At 31.8% G+C, this 15,753-nt stretch overlaps 2 protein-coding genes across 5 annotated transcripts in view; one reads left to right on the top strand and one right to left on the bottom strand.

Annotated features, from left to right (window-relative positions):
• LOC119603047 (putative phosphatidate phosphatase) overlaps positions 1-12,026 on the top strand; it is a 36,198-nt gene extending 24,172 nt beyond the window's left edge. For both annotated transcript variants that reach the window (XM_037954907.1, XM_037954908.1), the window contains exons 4-7: positions 7,416-7,634; positions 7,823-8,002; positions 8,159-8,335; positions 11,333-12,026. In XM_037954907.1, coding sequence (XP_037810835.1) covers positions 7,416-7,634; positions 7,823-8,002; positions 8,159-8,335; positions 11,333-11,350 — 594 coding nt within the window. In that variant the 3' untranslated portion in view covers positions 11,351-12,026. The remainder of the gene's footprint in view (positions 1-7,415; positions 7,635-7,822; positions 8,003-8,158; positions 8,336-11,332) is intronic.
• On the bottom strand, positions 2,768-5,797 carry LOC119603048 (ficolin-2-like). Of its 3 annotated transcripts, none has more exons than XM_037954911.1 (4): positions 5,657-5,797; positions 4,999-5,600; positions 4,769-4,931; positions 2,768-2,883 (listed from the first exon to the last, which is right to left on the bottom strand). In XM_037954911.1, the coding sequence occupies exons 1-3, from the start codon at positions 5,714-5,716 to the stop codon at positions 4,796-4,798; spliced, it is 798 nt and encodes a 265-aa protein (XP_037810839.1). In that variant the 5' UTR covers positions 5,717-5,797; the 3' UTR covers positions 2,768-2,883; positions 4,769-4,795. The 3 variants fall into 3 exon arrangements, 2 of the variants coding, with proteins under 2 accessions (XP_037810839.1, XP_037810837.1); XR_005231390.1 differs by lacking the exon at positions 2,768-2,883 and adding an exon at positions 4,574-4,595 and having other exon boundaries at positions 4,662-4,931; XM_037954909.1 differs by lacking the exon at positions 2,768-2,883 and having other exon boundaries at positions 4,615-4,931.
• Positions 12,027-15,753: the final 3,727 nt, after the last annotated feature.

Raw genomic sequence — 15,753 nt, 5'->3', positions numbered from 1 at the left:
AATTGCAGATATAAAGATACATCTGACTCGTAGAACTTAAAGTTTCTGACGGCAACATATTTGTATTCTTTTTTATTTTTTTATTATATAGGAAATCATAATGTTAAATATTGTTTATCTGCATTAAAAGATTTAACATTAGAGCATCGTTGGCAGTATTATTTATGCTTGCTTTGATCTTAATCCAAACATAGATACAGATTCTAACTACACTGTATGGTAAATATGAATGTATATATGTTTACCACAAGTATCTGTAACTTTAGGCATTTTAACACAAAATATTACACCGTATTACAGCAACAATTCTGTTCTTGTGGTTGCATATTTGTTTGTTTTATTTAATTTTTTTATCTTAAAGAACTTGTTAAACTTTTTAACTCTTTACATAAACTAAAACCAACAATGACTGAAATGCCGGCAAATTGAATTTAATTATTTACAATAAAGATATTTTGAAGATTTGTTTAGAGATTAAAGTAGAAGTCTTTAAAGGCGGCTTTTTATAGTTTAGATTGTATATGTGTGGCAAAGAGTATTATAAAATAAGTAGTGACTTTGTGTATACAGTAGAGAAAAGAGATGTTAATTAGAATGCAGCATATGGTGAGCTACACTGCTATGTGTTGACTAACTATGTCATTACGTTTGCCTTCACTGCCGCCGCGCTGAATCCGAATCTATTCAGATTTTCTGCATCATATCTGGAATTTGAGTTAACTAACTAAGTTAGTTAGTTAGTTAGTTAGTTAGTTAGTTAGTTAGTAGTTAGTTAGTTAGTTAGTTAGTTTAGTTAGTAGTTAGTTAGTAGTTAGTTAGTTAGTTAGTTAGTTAGTTAGTTAGTAGTTAGTTAGTTAGTTAGTTAGTTAGTTAGTTAGTTAGTTAGTATTTAGTAGTTATTTAGTTAGTTAGTTAGTTAGTTAGTTAGTTAGTTAGTTAGTTAGTTAGTTAGTTAGTTAGTAGTTAGTTAGTTAGTTAGTTAGTTAGTTAGTTAGTTAGTTAGTTAGTTAGTTAGTTAGTTAGTAGTTAGTAGTTAGTTAGTTAGTTAGTAGTTAGTTAGTTAGTTAGTTAGTTAGTAGTTAGTTAGTTAGTTAGTTAGTAGTTAGTTAGTTAGTTGTTACTTAGTTAGATAGTTAGTTAGCTAGTAGTTAGTTAGTTAGCTAGTTAGTTAGTTAGTTAGTTAGTTAGTTAGTTAGTTAGTTAGTTAGTTAGTTAGTTAGTAGTAGTAGTTAGTTAGTTAGTTAGTTAGTTAGTTAGTTAGTTAGTTAGTTAGTTAGTTAGTTAGTTAGTTAGTTAGTTAGTAGTTAGTTAGTTAGTTAGTTAGTTAGTTAGTTAGTTAGTTAGTTAGTTAGTTAGTTAGTTAGTTAGTTAGTTAGTTAGTTAGTTAGTTAGTTAGTTAGTTAGTTAGTTAGTTAGTTAGTTAGTTAGTTAGTAGTTAGTTAGTTAGTAGTTAGTTAGTTAGTTAGTTAGTTAGTTAGTTAGTTAGTAGTTAGTTAGTTAGTTAGTTAGTTAGTTAGTTAGTTAGTTAGTTAGTTAGTTAGTTAGTTAGTTAGTTAGTTAGTTAGTTAGTTAGTTAGTTAGTTAGTTAGTTAGTTAGTAGTTAGTTAGTTAGTTAGTAGTTAGTTAGTAGTTAGTTAGTTAGTTAGTTAGTTAGTTAGTTAGTTAGTTAGTAGTTAGTAGTTAGTTAGTTAGTTAGTTAGTTAGTAGTTAGTAGTTAGTTAGTTAGTTAGTTAGTTAGTTAGTTAGTTAGTTAGTTAGTTAGTTAGTTAGTTAGTTAGTTAGTTAGTTAGTTAGTTAGTTAGTTAGTTAGTTAGTAGTTAGTTAGTTAGTTAGTTAGTTAGTTAGTTAGTTAGTTAGTTAGTTAGTTAGTTAGTTAGTTAGTTAGTTAGTTAGTTAGTTAGTTAGTTAGTTAGTAGTTAGTGTTAGTTAGTTAGTTAGTTAGTTAGTTAGTTAGTTAGTTAGTTAGTAGTTAGTTAGTTAGTTAGTTAGTTAGTTAGTTAGTTAGTTAGTAGTTAGTTAGTTAGTTAGTTAGTAGTTAGTTAGTTAGTTAGTTAGTAGTTAGTTAGTTAGTTAGTTAGTTAGTTAGTTAGTTAGTTAGTTAGTTAGTTAGTTAGTTAGTTAGTTAGTTAGTTAGTTAGTTAGTTAGTTAGTTAGTTAGTTAGTTAGTTAGTTAGTTAGTTAGTTAGTTAGTTAGTTAGTTAGTTAGTTAGTTAGTTAGTTAGTTAGTTAGTTAGTAGTTAGTTAGTAGTTAGTTAGTTAGTTAGTTAGTTAGTTAGTTAGTAGTTAGTTAGTTAGTAGTTAGTTAGTTAGTTAGTTAGTTAGTTAGTTAGTTAGTTAGTTAGTTAGTTAGTTAGTTAGTTAGTTAGTTAGTTAGTTAGTTAGTTAGTTAGTAGTTAGTTAGTTAGTTAGTTAGTTAGTTAGTAGTTAGTTAGTTAGTTAGTTAGTTAGTTAGTTAGTTAGTTAGTTAGTTAGTTAGTTAGTTAGTTAGTTAGTTAGTTAGTTAGTTAGTAGTAGTTAGTTAGTTAGTTAGTTAGTTAGTTAGTTAGTTAGTTAGTTAGTAGTGAGTTAGTTAGTTAGTTAGTTTGAAAGGAGGATCAGCCCCTATAAGTAAACCCAGGTCCCTATCGGCCCCCGTGTGAACTTCTTTACTAGTCTGAGGGGATATCGAACCCACCACCTCCGGACTGACGAAATAGAAAACTACCAACCAACCTTCCGAAGGCACCACAACAAAATAAGGATAGATAATTTGATAATCATATTCCCAGTAGCTGTTTGGGATCACACATCACTTTTCCAAAACAACAACAATTTCTAGACTGAATTTATTATGTGTGAAATTATATACAAATCGACATATATTTTACTTCATTTAATCAATATCTACATAATTAATAGGCAAGACGATTTTTTGTGACCCCTTTTTCTCTTACAGTATACATCTGATCTTGGCAAAAAATATATCATTTTAGAGGTATTTGTTCACAGATGTGCACAATATATATATTAATGAGATCGGTTCAGAATTTTAGAAGCTATAAGAGTTTAAAGTTGTTACTAATACATAGAAACAATAGTCACACGTACGTATTCTTGAAATTAAAAACAAACAAAGCAAGAAACAAAACAAAAAAAGTAAACAACACGGCTTTTTGAAAAAAGAGAGGAGAGTGCAGAAACGTTTAACTTCTCTGTTGCTGTTTTCTTTTTGTATTTTGCATGATATTTGTTTTTGTTGTTGTTTTTTAATAAGATTTTTGTAAACAAATAAGTATGTAAGCAGGCTTAGGCAATGCGAAAATAGGATTTTATTGTTTTATATTTTTGTGTAAAGTGCTAAATTGTGAATGAGATAATGATATATTTTGTTATAATATCCTTACGATTGTTACCAAATCGAAAGGAATATTTTTATAAGAAGTAGGACTTCAGTTTTATATTCAGAGTTTTCGAATGGAAGTTTTTCGTTATTTAAACTTTTCAAAATAGTTAAATTAAAGGACATTCCCGAGGAAACAAAGAACTGGGAATATAAAAACATGTGTAAATAATGCTTGGGGACACCTAAAGATATGCCGAACAATGTAATGATATTGGTGTTTGACCTGGAAAATTATTGGTAGAACATCAGTACCAGAATACAGTAATTTTTTTTTTTTTTCATTTTAAGTATTGATATCGTAAAGTAATGACAAATCAGTTACATTAACGAATTTTCAATTCCGTAACTTTTTTACGACCGTAGAATATTTTAAAGACAAATATCGGAAAAATATAAGAATGTCAAAAGTTATGTATTGAAATATTTTTAAAATATAAAATTATTAACGTGAACTTTTTATTTATTTTTTCGATTATGTTTAACGAAAAAAAAAAATCGGTGAAATGAAATTCAGAATACATACCACACAACGACAATTATTGTTAACTTAAGAATTTTTACTATTTAACGACAAAATGTTGTAGTTAAAAAAAATACTGAATTGCGATACATAATTATTAGTTTTGATTGATTTGGAAGATTTAAATGATGGATTAACGAATTGATTCAGTGTGAGTAAGAAATAAAATGCATATCGTTATGCGCTTCTATATGAAGGCTAATAAAAGGCCCATTAGAAGGCCTCATAGAATATCTACTATTTAATTTTATTAGAAGACATTAAAATTGAATAAATGTGTGTCTGCTGAAGTCTTCGTGCTGAAGTCGAGTGTTATAAGGGAGAATTTATACAGCATATATCTGATGGATGGACTACTAATGACATCCAAATAAAATTTATTTATAATTAGATAAGACATTATTTATTTTAAAATATTTTTATTGTTTTGACAAATTCTTTAGAACATTTCAATTCTGTATTTTGAACAGCTAACATTTTTTTACTGGTGTGTACACTGTACAGTAGAGTACTCCAGCAATGTGAACGATGCGTAAATATGTAGGGGATAATAAGTCGATAGAAGAAATGTTCGTTACTTTTTATTATTTTTAAAATAGTTGAAATACTTTTGTAAAACAAGTTGTATAACTAATTTTGACAATTGAGGTTTTAAACTTCTGATGGGACTTTTACTAAAACCCATCACATTTTCTAAAAGAAAACATTATTCAAAGCAAATTATACACTTTTATAATATCAATAAAGTTAATTTTTTACCACAGATTTGAACTACAAAAATAAGGTTTTATTTTAGCTTATTTATGCAATTTTTACAGCATTGGTTCTGGTTCTGGTCGAATATCGACCGCTGGGCGAACTCTAGTTTACTTAAATACATGAAACTAGTCTTACTACCTCGAACAAATTCTTGGTCGAATTTTCATTTCAACAAATTTTAAAGATGTTGTATAATCGGTGACTTTATACCAATGAATTCCATTCGGTTTTTGGGTATTCTCTGTTTTATGATAACGTCCATTAAGATTACTAAATAAAAAAACATAAATTTTAAAATATTTGATGTTATTTTTACTAACAAAATGCCTTGAAATACCTGAGATGACATTCATTATACCACCAGCCGCCTTCATATGACTTGGCACAATCTTCATAAGGATTTTGATCATTTTTACGATCTTTCGTAGAAAACCATTGATGCAAGTGATAATTTAAACTGTCACCAGCATCACCATGATATCTGCCTAAATTTTTCAGCTTATAGTATTCAGGTTCACCACCCACTATAAAGTGGCTATAGTTAGCATGGCGTTTAATTCCCTTAAATGTTTCCATTGTTATTAATAATTCATATGGAGTGCCACTGTCCGTAAGTTGATGTAAAGTTTCAAGACCTATGAAAAACTCTCCACTTTTGTTGCCGAAACCTTCTTTGTATTCATTCCAAGTGCGAAAGAAATCAACACTGCCATCCATACGTCTTTGTATGACAATCCAAGCACTGTCTTTGGCATCTACACAATTTTGTTCATTCGATGTTGTAGTTTCTTTAGTTTCATATTTTAATAATTGTAATTCCAATTTGTTTAAACGTTCACTCATGCTAAGGACATGTAGTGAAAGATTTTGATTCTTATTAATGTATTGCATTAATTGTGTTAACAATTCACTGTCCTGATTGCAGTCATCTTCTAAATACTGAAAGTTTATTTAGAAAAATATGGAGTTTAATAGAAGTACTATTTTTTACTTACATTTTCAATGCTGTTAACAAATAGTATATTGAGACTTAGAAGTAACAAATATAATAGCATGTTTTAATTTGGAAATAGGTATTCTGTATTAAAATTTGGACCTTATTATAATAATTTAATCTTGTATTCACAAGATCTAAGTAAGAAATGATTTTAATTTTGCTCAATTAAAAGTTATCAGTGAATTTAATGCTTCGTTTCAATTTAAGCGATAAGAATGTAAACAAATGATTTTTGCAAAATCTGAATTATTAAGTGCTTTAAATAAATTTGGAATAGGGGAACCCCTTTGGAAAATATTTTTTTTCTATTAAACTGATAAAAATACATATAAACAAATGATATTTTTATAAAACATATAAATAATTTCAATCCTATATACTGATTTGTGTAAAATAGGTACTCGTTATTCGAATATTCCGGACGTCCATATTATACTGGACGTTTTGAGCTACTTTTTTTCGAGCATTTCTGGCCCCATATCACAATGTTGGCCTGCAAGACGTCAACTGTTGGTTTACCGCATAAATTAGTGCCGTCATATGGTTGCAATGTGTCAAATCTCATGACTTAAGAGGCCAATTGACAGATCCATCGATAACTAATTTTCAATGAAAATTTGGAAGCGTTAAACATCTTACATTTTTTATGTAAAATGATATCTATTTTCAAAAAATATCTATTATACCCTTCACCTTTTTGAGAAGGCTATATATATTCCCGAACCTATAAAGTATGTATAAGTTTGTATATTCCGAGTCTTTATAGATAGCGGAGTCGATTAAGGTATGTCAGTCCGTTTGTCTGTCTATCTGTCTGCCTGTCCATGTAAACCTTGTAATCAAACTACTGGTCACAATTTTGAAATTAGAGAAGATAATTGAAATTTGGTACATACATTACTTTTGACCCAATAACGGTAGGGTTGATGTTGGTCCATTATTTCACCTAGTCCCCATATAACCGGACCCCCTGAATTGGGATTTGAAGCTCATAATTATACCAAATATACTAATATCCCTACAAAAATAGGCACAACTACGTTTTATATATAGGTTTTTCGTAATGAGCGGCCCTTTGCAAGGGGGCTAGGGTTACCCCCTTGCAAAGTCCCCCTCTGAAAATGCTTGAACGTCGTTAATACCCTTATAAACACGTGTTTTTCCAATGAAGTTCGGTATAATTAACTTTAATGTCAACAAAAATCCCTCCATCACATTTTTTTAGGATCGGTTCATAATTGACCCTAGCCCCCATATATGTATAAGCCTCCATCAGAAATTAATTTTTTCATCAGAAATATATCGAAGTTAAGGAAAATTCAACATAAATGCTTTATTATTAAAAATACTTAATACCTATTTTAGATATGCTCATAATTGGTATAGGTTATCATATGATCGGCCACGACCGACTATACTTTTTTGCTTGTTTTCTATAATATTGAACTTAGAAATATAAAATTAAGCATGTCGATTCCGGAGTAATTGAGATCATACAATAAAAGGGGACTTTTGATACGTTTTCATTCTTCAAAACTGTCTCTTCTTGGTCACTATTGGGTCTATTGAGAGTTCCTTTACCATAGCCACGGTAAGCATTAAATCCATCGGACCTTCGGACTGACCGATTAGAACACTATCCACTAACCTACAAGAGGCATTCAAGAACATTTTTTTTGTCTTTAATTGACTCGTACTATTAATTAATTAATTTATTTTAACACACCAATTCTTTTTTCTCTCTTTTCTACTTCCAGATAACAATCGTTGAATTTTTCAAATCGAATTCACATAAAATGCATACTTTTGGCAATTTATCAAGCAGCAATTATTACTTTTTACATTTGGAAATACCCGACTGGCTGGTGGAGTGTTATAAACGTATTGGTTTGTTAATATTTGGTTCAGGTGTTTGTGAATTAACTACAGATATTGCCAAATATTCGATTGGACGGTTGAGGCCACACTTTTTTGCGGTAAGTGCAAGTATAAATTAGAAAAAAAACACCAATAGTTGGGCAACAGTTGAAAAATTTAATCACTTTTTGGGAGGGTATACATTTTTTATATAAATATATGTTGATAGTTATAATACCAACTAAAAAATCTTTTTTGTACACATCGTTTAAAAGTTAAATTTGATCCATATTATCTCCCATTTCAGGTCTGTCAACCCATATTACCCGATGGCTCAACATGCGATAATCCTCTAAATGAAGGTCGTTATATTGAAGATTTCACTTGTCGTGGCTTGGGTTATTCTACGAAAATCATAAAAGAAGCCTATTTATCATTTCCCAGTGGTCATGCCAGTTTTACATCATTCACAATGATCTATATAGCGGTAAGTAACAAAGAGATAGACAGCTCCAAATAACAGGAAAAATAGATAAATGTCTTTGTGTGGCAAACTACTGTTAGTTGCAACTGCATCATAAATATAATAGATTTTTTTTAAAACATGTTACATTTTATATATATTTTTTTCTATATTTTATAGATTTATCTACATAAACGCATGACCTGTTCGCGCAGTAAAATGTTTAAGCATTTATTACAATTTATGTTTCTTATGTTCGCTTGGTATACATCATTGACACGTGTTTCCGATTATAAACATCATTGGACCGATGTTTTGGCGGGTTCATTGATTGGCACACTGTATGCCATAATAGTGGTAAGTATTAATGTGAATATGTAGCGAAAAATTTACACTGGGTAACATTTGATCAGTTTAGTCTATGAACTAATCTATTAAGTTTAAGGGAAAGTCTATTACTTATTATTTAACCAGTCTATGGGTTGGACTATTGACTTGTCTACGGGCTACTTTTTGAACCAGTCTGCTGACTAATATATTGAATAGTTTATTGTCAAATCTAACTAGATTATGAACTAGTCTACAGAATAGTCAACAGATTAGCCAAGAGACAGGTCAGCTGACCATTCTATAGGTTTGCCAATAGACTTGTAATAAGCTAGTCTATAGATTACTTAAAGGCCAGTTCATTCCCTAGACAATAGACTTCTCAATAGAGTAGACAATAGACTAGTCATTTGAAGCCGTAGTATATCAGTCAATATGCCCTTCAATAGACTAGTCCATTAGGTTCTCAATAAACAAGTGCATAGACTACTCATATGACTATTCTATAGGCCAATCAATATGTATTTAGACGTGTCAAAAGACTATTCAATAGACTGATAAAAAAAATTGTCAATAGAATATCCGATAGGCTCTCAATAGGGAAGTCATATAAACTGGCTTCAAAAGATTGATCAACAGACTAGTTAATAACATAGTTAACAGTTAACAGACCAGTCAATAGATTGGTGCATAGACAAGTTATGGACTATCTAGCCAACAACCTACTCAATAGGCTAGTCAATGCACTGGTCAATATAGAAATCAAATCAGCGGATTAGTAAAAACACCAGGTAATAGTCTAATCAACAGACTAATCAATAGACAAGCTTATAAACTTGTCAATAGAACTGCTGACTACTCTAGAGACTGGACTGATCCATATAAAAGCTAATCGATAGAATATTTCATTGACTGTTAGTTTGACTAGTCTATTATCAGCCCTATTTAATAATCTGTTGACTGTCTATTGACTATTCTATGGACTATTGTGTTAACTAGACTAGTTTATTGACTAGTCTGCTGACCGGTCTATTGACTAGTCTGGTGACTAGTATATTTTCCAATCTATTGACTTGTCTGTTGTCAAGTTTAAAAGTCTAGTCTATGGAATAGTGTATTAACTAGTCTATTGACTAGTCTGTTGACTAGTCTATTATTTAGAGTATTATCTAGTCTTTTGGCTACTGTAAAGGCTGTTCTATTGACTTATTTCTTAACTAGTATGTTGACTATTCTATTCTTATTCTATGGATTGGTATATTGACTAGTCTATTAACTAATCTATTGACTAGTCGATTAACTAGTCTATTGACTAGTCTATTAACTAGTCTATTGACTAGTCTATTAACTAGTCTGTTGACTAGTTAGTGGTAACATCCTCGCTTTTAGGATTTGACTCCTCAACGCTATCAGTAGTGGCTACTGATGCTGTGGTCTTAGGTTCTCTAGTGTCCTTTTCGGAGCTTGTTGTAACAGCCCTTCCAATCGGTTGTTACAACCAGCCACCAAGAATTTCAGTATTCGTTCATTAGCCCGTTTACTGCCCCATCATTTTATGTAGACAGTAGACTTTAAGAGCACCGGAAGCTCGCTCTTCTTTGCCAGTCCCAGCATAGCGCCGTCCTAGGGAGGATGGATACTTTCTACCAAGTTCTTTAGGGTGTTAACACATTGGTGAGATGCCAACCGCATCAACATTATGCCCATGCTGAACACGCAGCTCACGCTCTATATTGGTTGTTTGCCATTTGAAGCGATTGCTTGGTGCACTCTTATTGTTGACCAGGTATTCTATTAACTCTGTTGGTCTATAAAAATTTTGCCGGCATCGGTAACTGCATAGCAGAGATCGTCCCGATGTCTTCTTCTGGCAACTTTGGCGGCTCTTTTCCTATTTCACTGTCTAGCTTCTCCTTCGTTTTTCGGGTCTTCTTTTGAGATACCCTTGCCTTCGAGGTTGATTTTGCCGACGTGGTCTTCTTCAGAATATCTTGACACTTACTCGCAGGATTCTGACTTGAGGTTCCTTTGAATGAAGTATGGCTTGGCTTTGACTGTGTATTAGAAGACGGGGGAGCTCTTTTTCTTCTTAGGTTTAATCTCAGTTGTCAACTCTTCGGTAGACCTGATCCTCTTTGCCTCAGACCTTGTGAGAGAGTCCGATTTTTCTTTTGAAGTGTCTTGGAATTGACTAACTATGATTTCCTGAAGCCTATTTTTCAACTTCCTCCTCTGTGCTCCAGAAAGTCTTTTCTTAGTAATAGGTAGTTTAGCTATGCTATCACTCACCTCTTTCACCATTTGCACTACTTCATCCGTTTTGGGATTTGCTACAATGGTGTTGTTATTATCATCTGAGGATTCAGAGTCGAAGCCCTCGCCTATATTTAAAGGCTGAGTTAGCTTAGAACTCTCTCCGGGTACATTATTCTCTTTCACCCCTATGTTTTTGCCAATGGCATGCTGTGCACTTGACGTATTGTCCATCACGGAGGGGTACCTTGGCCTCCGTAGTAGTATTTTGCTAACGATTGCAGTATGATGACACGTGAATCGAGTGTAGATCAACACTTGCCGCCGGTACTGGGTTATTTAGGCCCTGCACCGTAACTTTTATCTTTTTACTTTTATTTTCCATGTTTGTATTTCCATTTTTTTGTTAGACGGGGAATATAATATTCCCAGGTGGTGGACAATCTGCCCTCACTCAGCTTAAGTGACTCTAAAGCTGGTAGAAGACAGATGATCCATCTCCACACCCTATCCATCACCCGGGGACGCGCTCGGTAGGAAAAAAGAGAAAACTCCCCCCGACTAGTCTAATTACTAGTCTATTGACTAATCTGCTGCCAGGTTTATTAACAGACTAGACTATGGAATATTGTATTAACTAGTTGATTGACTAGTTTATCGACTAGTCCATTGATTAGTTGAATAGTCTATTGACTATTATATTCTCTTTATTCTTTGTTCAGAAAATTTCCGAATTGATATTATTAAAACAATTTTTTTTTTTTATTTTTTCAGACATGTTCTATGTGGTAGAACGAAGATGATAACTTGAGTTGAAGGAGTGTATCCATGGTTGGGTTGGAGATTATTATTTTAAGGCTGCGTTTACACCTGCAAACATATAAATTTTTTTAAACTGAAAACTACTAAGCTGCCACCTATGTATGCTGAAAAAATCGTTTTTAAATTGCAGGTGTAAACGTTGTTATAATTTGGGATTTAATCCCCTATAAATTTAATTTCTTTTAAGTATAAATATTTACACATTTTTCTTTGGTTTAAATTGCTTTAATTTTGCTTTTAAAATTAATTTTATTTAAAATTCTTTTTAAAAAAGTTTAAAATATTACAGTAACATAAAAATATTACCATCATTATATGCTAACATCAACTAACTGAACACATTTTTTTCATTATAATAAAATAATTTGACACTATTTTTTATGTTGAACATAAATTGTCGGTTACGTGATGTCTATATTGTCATTATGGTAAATATTTAAAACTAAAAAAATTTTAATAATTTTACTTTATATTCGTGCATTTGTAATCTCATTAAGTTTGTTCATCTTTTAGTTGTAAGTTTTAATTTTAAACAAATTTTTTTCAAAGTATTTATTGTAATTTAAAATGTATTATTTTTTTTAAACACATCACACATCAACAGACAAGCAACAAAAACTTGTAATAAATTTTAAGCAACAAAAACAAAATATAAAAAAATATCAAAAAAAGTAATAAAAATAATAATTTGTATTTTAACAAATGTTTGTTTTACCGTTATGTTTACATAGATAAATCCAAGGTAAGTTTTTTTTTTAATTTATATTTAAATTTATCTTTTCTGCATTCACAAGTTACAAAAAAAACTTTTGAAAATTTAAACTGTTTGCATGCAGTTTTTCTCTCGTTTTTTGCGCCATAAAAATAGTTTGTTTTTCTTTTTGGAAATTTAAAAATTCATAGAAACATGAATTTTTATTCCACCATAAATGCCAATATTTTGATTTGGACAAAGTCTTTTTTTCAGACTTATTTTATACGTTTTGTACATGCTAAAAAATATTTTAGTATTTTTAATTACATCGGTTATTTTTAATTCGACATACAGTAGAACTTGGTTATTACGGTCTACAGAAATAATAAATATTTTATTAGAAGTTTTGTGTTCGAAATTTCGTTATTCTGGAAAGTACATGTAATTAAAATAAACTGGATTCTTTTTAAAGACAAAACAGTGGTTAGAATGTTCTAAAATTATATTCAATTCTAATGGTGTCTTATATCATTATTACGACTTTTTTAGCACTACGTCATATATAAACAAGTAAGAAGTTATAGTCGGGCGATGCCGACCATATAATACCCTACACCTGTTACAAAAATAAAATGTGATTTTGTTTTTATAATAAAGCATTGTAGTTGAATTGTACCTTGCCTAATATATCCTTAAGCCATTTATTGTTGAATAAAATTGTGGACATTTAAGTCAAATTTTGAAGGGGGCTTTGTATAGGTGCTATGATCAACTGAGACCCCATAATTATAAAATTCTTGAGAGTCATCAAGGCTAGTATAGGTTTAGCAGCTTTTTGTTGAGATACGACTCGTATCATACGAGTATATTAAACATAATTATGAATTTAAAAGTCCTATTTGTCGGGTTGGGGGCTAGGTGAAATAATGGACCGATGTTAACCATTTTCAATAGGCTTTGTCTCCGGTACCTAATTTCATTGAATTATCTTCAAAATTGCGACCTGTAGTTTGATTACAAGGTTTACAAGCCCTATTCAGAGTTTCAGTTGTATGGGGGCTAGGTGAAATAATGGACCGATGTTAACCATTTTCAATAGGCTTTATCCCCAGTACCATAGAAGATCATTTGCCAAATTTCATTGAATTATCATCAAAATTGCGACCTGTAGTTTGATTACAAGGTTTACAAGCCCTATTCCAGGGTTCAGTTGTATGGGGCTATGTGAAATAATGGACCGATGTTAACCATTTTCAATAGGCTTTATCCAGTACCATAGAAGATCATGTGCCAAATTTCATTGAATTATCTTAAAAATTGCGACCTGAAGTTCGATTACAAGGTTTACATGGACGGACAGACGGACATAGTTAAAGCGACTCAGAAAATGATTCTATGCCGATTGGTATACTTTAAGGTGGGTATAGGACCAATATTATTGTGCGTTACAAACATCAGCACAAACCCAATATACCCTCCCCACTAACAAGAAAGTATAGTCGGGGGGTGGCCGACCATATGATACCCTACATCAGTTAAGAATATTAAATGTGATTTATTTTTCATAATAAAGCATTTATCTTGAATATTACCTTGATTCCGATTTATTTAAGCAATTTATTGACGTAAAACAAATATTATGAAAGAGGCTTTATATAGGGGGGATAGGAGCAAATATGGACTGATCCCGACAAAATGTGCTGAATAGATTTATATAATATTTATCTGTGCTAAATTTCATTGCAATATTAGTGTTATTCAAGTCAATTTCTGAAGGGGACTTTGTATTGGGGCTAGGGTCTAATGAGGCACGATCATTTCGAAATTTGGCAAGGTCTTCTAGGCTTGCATAAATCTTAGTTGTGTCACCTTTTGTCGGGGGGTTCAATTGTATGGGTGCTAATGGTGAAATAATGGACCGATTTAACTCTTTCACGTATACGGGATACCGGTGTCCCAAGATTTTTTTAAATTTTTCTCGATTTAGAGCGTAATTTTGACATCAAATTATTATTTCCAAAGAAAAATATGTTATTTTTTACAATTTGATGTCACTACATGCTAAAAAGGATAACATCCTGCGATATCCTTCGAAAACACTTGTTCCATTTTTCATCAAAAGTGGTCGATATACGTCAAAATAAAGTGTGTGGTAAAGTCATATCCATAAAAAGTCCAGCGGTTTAGTTTTGTGCGTGAAAGGGTTAACCAGTTTAAATAGGCTTCGTCCTTGCCAAATTCCGTTAACACACGGACGAACGGACATCGTTAAATCAACTCAGAAAGTGGTACTGAATCAATCGGTACATTTTAAGGTGGGTGTAATACTAATATTTTAGTGCGTTACAAACACCAGCATAAACGCATAATACCACTATAGTAGTGAAGGGTATAATAACGAGGCTTCTTTAACAGCAGACCGGATTTTATCTCTATAGTCGAATTAGTCAAAGCCGGTTACATACAAGACACTCCATCATTGTATACCACACATATTGGTAGGTTATAAACATACATGTGTACACCAAACGTGTCCCATCGGGCATATTCGAAAACTGTGAAAGATTGGTCCCAGATAGGCGATCATAGTCAAGAGGATCATCAGATCTAAACCTTGTGATAATCTGTTGTTACACGGATGGTTCAAATCGTAAGGCAAAAAGGTGTCTGGGTATCTAACTCTTCCAATTCGCATTATTAGCTTGCAGGCAGAAGTCCGTGCTATAATGGATTATGTAGAATGGACTGAGAATTGCGACAACAGAGATTGCGTTCAACGGTATTGAATAATGCAATACCCCGCACACGCTTGTAAAGAGTACTCCTCAAGGGAATAGGACTGATCTTAAACTTATCCAAAGATATCGAAAAAACATAAATTATTTAACATTGAGATGTCCTAGGAGAAACCTATGTAATCCATTCTTGCACTACATCAGAGTAATCTCAAAACTACTCCCTTTTCATAAAATTAACATGATCCCTGCCTGCATTACAAAGGACTATTAAACGGATGATCACGTACCCCTATAACGTTTCAGGGGTGTAGTTTTGGGATTGCATAAATGAATCATACTTTTTGCAGGGTACCGTAACGTAAGGAGTAATGGTACAGAGAGTATGAGCACTTATATTCAATCTATAGGGTGAGCCCCCATACTCTCATACAAGATTATGAAGTCTCTTCAGAATGAATGAAGTCCGGGGTACATACACACATATGTTGGTACGTATTCATAGATTTACGGGCACAACTATACAAAATTGGATCAAGGGTTGGAGATCATGTGGAGAAGATAGTGGAACGCGGACATTTTTTCTTTTTCATTGCCAGACTTTCGTCGAAATTATATATAAATATCACACACCATAGAAACACTTTTCTATGGAACTATAATCGAATAAGTAAGTACGGTTTTACTTTAATCAAGTATGATCAGAAAAGTACGATAGAATTTTCAGTTTCTTGTAACGTCTTCTTTCCACTATTTATGAATATATTTAACTAGCTATACCCAGTGTGCTTTGCTACACAATATAAATACAAATTCCACTTTACGATTTTTGAGGATTCTGGCTCTAAAATTTTCCAGATGTATGATTATCTATATATACTTTTTTATACCCTACACCACTATGGTGATAGATAATTTGATGAAATTTGGACCAAACATGTTTT

The sequence above is a fragment of the Lucilia sericata genome, unplaced genomic scaffold (genome assembly GCF_015586225.1).
Source record: "Lucilia sericata isolate MDLA Ls3-8-SP2 unplaced genomic scaffold, ASM1558622v1 Contig000271F_arrow, whole genome shotgun sequence".
Classification (NCBI taxonomy): domain Eukaryota; kingdom Metazoa; phylum Arthropoda; class Insecta; order Diptera; family Calliphoridae; genus Lucilia; species Lucilia sericata.
Note: the sequence above shows the minus strand (reverse complement) of the source record. Positions and strands in the feature narration are given on the sequence as shown.

Coding starts and splice junctions, on each gene's coding strand:
- LOC119603048 (XM_037954911.1), bottom strand. CDS start 5,716: ATGCTATTATATTTGTTACTTCTAAGTCTCAATATACTATTTGTTAAC. Junction 5,601..5,656: donor TTGTTAACAGCATTGAAAAT/GTAAGTAAAAAA, acceptor ATAAACTTTCAG/TATTTAGAAGATGACTGCAA. Junction 4,932..4,998: donor TATAATGAATGTCATCTCAG/GTATTTCAAGGC, acceptor TTTTTTATTTAG/TAATCTTAATGGACGTTATC.